Genomic DNA, 5,001 nt, shown 5'->3' with positions numbered 1-5,001 from the left:
TGACTGTTACTTGTGCTCCCATTTTTAAGCTCCTCCGAAAGGATCAGGATTTTGTTTGGACAGGTGATTGTCAAAAGGCCTTCGACAGTATCAAAGAATATTTGCTAGAACCTCCTATCTTGTCCCTGTCAGTTGAGGGAAGACCATTGATTATGTATCTGACTGTGCTAGAAGAATTTATGGGTTGTGTCTTAGGTCAACAGGATGAAACAGGAAGAAAAGAGTATGCCATGTATTATTTGAGCAAGAAATTCACTTACTGCGAGTCCCGATATTCCATGCTAGAGAAAACTTGTTGTGCTCTGACTTGGACTGCCAAGCGTCTTCGTCAATATATGATGAATCACACAACTTGGTTGATATCCAAGATGGATACGATTAAGTATGTCTTTGAAAAGCCTGCATTGACCGGAAGAATTGCTCGTTGGCAGATGCTCTTGTCCGAATATGACATTGAGTATCACACCCTGAAAGTTATCAAAGGAAATGTCTTGGCCAATCATTTAGCTCATCATCCAATCGACGATTATGGGTCTATAAATTTTGAATTCCCAGATGAAGATATTATGTACTTAAAAGCCAAAGATTGCAATCAACCGCTGCCAAATGAAGGGCCAGAGCCAGGTTCTCAGTGGGGTTTAATATTTGATGGAGCAGTTAATGCTTATGGTAATGGTATTGGGGCAGTAGTCATCACTCCTCATGGATCACGTATCCCTTTTACTGCAAGATTAACATTCAAGTGCACGAACAACATGGCGGAATACGAAGCCTACATCATGGGTCTAGAAGAAGCCATTGATCTTAGATTAAAAAATCTCGATGTTTATAGAGACTCAGCTCTAGCTGTCAATCAAATTAAAGGAGAATGGAAAACTCTTCAAATCGGCCTAATCCCATACAAAGACTATGCAAGGAGGTTATCTACTTTCTTCAACAAGATTGAACTTCATTACATCCCTCATGAGGAAAATCAAATGGCAGATGCCTTGGATACTTTGGCTTCCATGATCATTGTGAATTGTTGGAATGATGTGCCTAAGATCATTGTTATGTGTCTTGATAGATCTACTCATGTATTTGCAATGGAAGAAGTCTCTGATGACAAGCCATGGTACCACGACATCAAGTGTTATCTCCAGAGTCAAGAATACCCATCCAGGGCATAAAACAAAGATAAGAAGACCTTGAGAAGACTGGCTAGTAACTTCTTTATGAACGAAGACGTGCTATACAAGAGAAACTTTGACATGGTTCTGCTCAGATGCGTGGATAGACACGAAGCATGCCTGTTGATGCAAGAAGTTGACGAAGGTTCTTTTGGTACTCATTCCAACGGACATGCAATGGCTAAAAAAATGTTAAGAGCGGGTTACTATTGGCTAACAATGGAAGCTGGTTGTTGCAAGTATGTGAAGAAGTGTCACAAATGCCAGATTTATATTGACAAGATACATGTACCTCAGACTCTTCTCAATGTTCTCTCTTCTCCATGGCCTTTCTCTATGTGGGGCATCGACATGATTGGTATGATTGAGCCCAAAGATTCCAACGGACATCGTTTAATTCTGATGGTTATTGATTATTTCACAAAATGGGTTAAAGCGACCTCATACACCAATGTGACCAAGCAGGTGGTAATCGGATTTATCAAGAATCAACTTATTTGCTATTATGTTGTGCCAAGAAGAATCATCACTGATAATGGTTCAAACCTGAACAATAAAATGATGAAGGAAATGTGTGAAGAGTTCAAGATTTAACATCATAATTCCTCTCCCTACAGACCTAAGATGAAAGGTGTTGTTGAAGCTTCCAACAAGAACATCAAGAAGATCATTCAGAAGATGGTACTTCCTTATAAGGACTGGCATGAGATGCTCCCTTTTGCTCTGCATGGATATCGTACGTCCGTTCGCACTTCAACAGGGGCAACCCTCTTTTCTCTTGTCTATGGCATGGAAGCATTACTCCCAATAGAGGTACCCGTCAATCGTGTCTTGATGGAAGCTAAGTTATCCCAAGTTGAATGGTGTCAAAGCAGGTATGGCCAACTGAATTTGATTGAAGAAAAGAGGATGACAGTTTTATGCCACGGTCAGTTATATCAGCAGAGAATGAAGAAAGCATTCGACAAGAAGGTTCGATCTCGCATATTCAAAGAAGGTGACCTTGTACTTAAAAAGATTCAATCTTTCATATCTGATTCTAGGAGAAAGTGGACTCCTGATTATGATGGCCCATATGTTGTCAAGAAATCCTTCTCCGGTGGGGCCTTGATTCTTACAAATATGGATGGTGATGAGCTTCCACATCCTGTGAATGCTGACGTAGTTAAGAAATACTTCACCTAGAAAAATAAAAGAACAGCTCGGTAAGTCAAAAACCCGAAAAGGCGGCTTAGGCAAAAAATGAGCGTCTCGGTGGACTAAAAACCCAAAAGGGTGGTCTAGGTAAAAGGCAATCTAGGCAACCTGGTAGATTGAAAACCTGAAAAGGCAATCTAGGCAAAAACAAAGGATTATGGCAAGTAACTACATCATATCAGATTGGATTACTTGAAGCAACGCCTGTATGTCAAAGCTCTCAACTAGCTCTTATTAGAAGCCCAAAAACATCTGGAATTTAAATTTGTTAGGGATAATAGTTTCATTGTATTTTAATGTAGCCTTTTCCCAAATTACCATTTTTATAACTTTGTAAATATCCATCGGATCACGCCATTTGCGGATCACCATTCTATCAATAAAATTCGAGACTTATCCATTTATTGGAAATCCTTATTTTATTTTTGCTCCGCAAAAATATCATTTTTACTTTGATAACGATTCCTGAAACGAATATTTGAAATTTTTGTTTTTTCAAAATAAAAGTTTGTTTTCTTTTGATTTGTGAATGCAAAAAAGAACGTCCACAGTTAAATCCCCAAGCGACGAGTAAGTTATGAAGTGTTGGATGTTGGAACTCAATATTCCCCAGCAAAGTGCTAAGCCTGGATTTTCTATCAAGCTTTAAAATAAACAGTCAAGCTTTTTCAGCGATCTTCATTATCCCCGGTGGAAGATGCAAATTTTGATGATGTCCACGGAAGAATCTTTTTGAAGGTTTTCCTGACCAATCTACACATGTCCTTGGTAGAGTCTACATGTTTTTTTATTTCCTAAGTGAAGTCTTCTTCTCCAGAGAAATTTGAACCCTGCAACAAGATCTTTGCTCCATCAAAGGTTCACATTTCATCCCCAGGCGAAGCATCTTCCTCTCCCTATAGAGAATTGGACCTCGTGACCAGACTTTTCTCCTTTGATGACCTTTAACTCATCTCTAGTGATGTTTTCCACCTTAATGATACTAGCCAAGCTCATGTTGAGCTATGAAACATATTATGTCCCCAGCGTGTCTGTTTTGTCTGTTTTTGTCATCATAGACGTAACGTGCATACATGCATATACACATACATGCATATATATCATGAATAACCAAATTCATATCCATTTTGGATTCCTTGATGACATTTACCTCAATTTATTTGACTATGTTTATCCTTGGGTGTTATGTTTCCTTCCCCATATGAGTCGTCAACCTTAAGCAAAGAGTTTATATCCTTTCTGATTCCCCAATGAGTCTATTCCTCGTGGAAGATGGTTGCTTTATTTTTCGTTTTCCATCTTTGGATAGGATAAAATCCCAATTGAGATTCATTCCCCATTGGTATAGTCTTGTTTGATTGTTTTCTCTCCAGTTGTTCCTGGAGTGAGCCAAATATTTGGAAATTAATGGTGAATCTCTCTAGGTTGTTAAACCTAGATCGAGAGTGCATTTATTTTGCATTGTCTCCCCTGGAGAAGCATATTCATTATCGCCAGTAAAGATATATCATTTTCCCCAGTAGGGACATAAGTGGTTATCTCTTTTGAGAAGCTTATCTATCTCGAAGGAATGATCAACATAGAAGTTTTCTTCCATCGGATGGTTTTCTCTCCAGAGAAGTTTGATGAAGACTTTCAATAGGTAGCTATCTCTTTATTTGAGAAGTCTATTTCATGATCTCTGATCCCCAATAAGTAGTTGTCTTTTCCTGATAAGCTTATTCTATTTCTGGATGCCCATTTTGGATAACAGATGGCTGTCTCTTTTTGAGAAGTTTGTTTATCCCCAATGAAGTTATCAACATATCAAACGTTCTTTCCAACAAATGGCCATATCCTAAGAAAATTTCATCAAAGAAGTTTGTTGAAGACTACTACAAGCACCTTTCTTTTATCACATGACTTTATATCCCTAGTGAGGTTTTCCGTTACAAGGACTTATATCACTAGTGAGGTGTTAATCACAGCCAATGGTACTTTCCCCATTAAATCACGGTGGAAGTCTGTTGAAGATCCTTACTGTGATTTTCTCTTTATTTGAGAATTCCAGTTTTTTATAAGACTAACTGACCCGCATCTTTCGAAGATCCCCAATGAAGTTACTTCTCTTTCCCCAATAAGTGGTCACCTTTTTAGGAGCTTGTTCATTGATCCTTTCCAAGAGAAAGACTTGGTTAAAGAAGAAACCAAAGTCCGTTTGCTGGCTTATGACCCGAATTGTGGATAAGTTTATTTTTCCATTTCTAAGTGGAATACTTAAGTAAAGAAGAAGTTGAATCATGTTTTGATCATGTAAGCTTATTTGGATTCATTATTTTAACAAGCGGTCATCTCTACCTTTGAGAAACCTGTTGCAAAAGTTAGAACTCGTTATTAGAACATGCAGTCATCTCTACCTTTAAGAAACTTGGTGTGAAGATATTTCCTCAGTGAAGTGTACTTTTATTTGGACTCGTTATTTGAACAGGCGGTCATCTCTACCTTTGAGAAGCCCATTGCGATCTAATATATTTTGAACAAGATGGTTACCTTTGGTTAGGCTACCACATGTTTGGTAATAGGTAATATTCCTCCTTCCTTGAGATACCTTATTGTTTAAGCTGCCTCGTGATTGGTAGTCGGTAGTCTCATTCCC

At 38.4% G+C, this 5,001-nt stretch overlaps 1 protein-coding gene across 1 annotated transcript; it reads left to right on the top strand.

The window, feature by feature from the left end:
- The first annotated feature begins 368 nt into the window (after positions 1-368).
- On the top strand, positions 369-2,354 carry LOC127123042 (uncharacterized). The gene is made up of 2 exons (XM_051053308.1): positions 369-1,114; positions 2,213-2,354. The coding sequence occupies exons 1-2, from the start codon at positions 369-371 to the stop codon at positions 2,352-2,354; spliced, it is 888 nt and encodes a 295-aa protein (XP_050909265.1).
- Positions 2,355-5,001: the final 2,647 nt, after the last annotated feature.

Source organism: Lathyrus oleraceus, chromosome 2 (assembly GCF_024323335.1).
Source record: "Lathyrus oleraceus cultivar Zhongwan6 chromosome 2, CAAS_Psat_ZW6_1.0, whole genome shotgun sequence".
In the NCBI taxonomy this organism is placed as follows: Eukaryota; Viridiplantae; Streptophyta; class Magnoliopsida; order Fabales; family Fabaceae; genus Lathyrus; species Lathyrus oleraceus.
The sequence above is the reverse complement of the archived record's forward strand: the minus strand, read 5'-3'. Positions and strand labels throughout refer to the sequence as shown.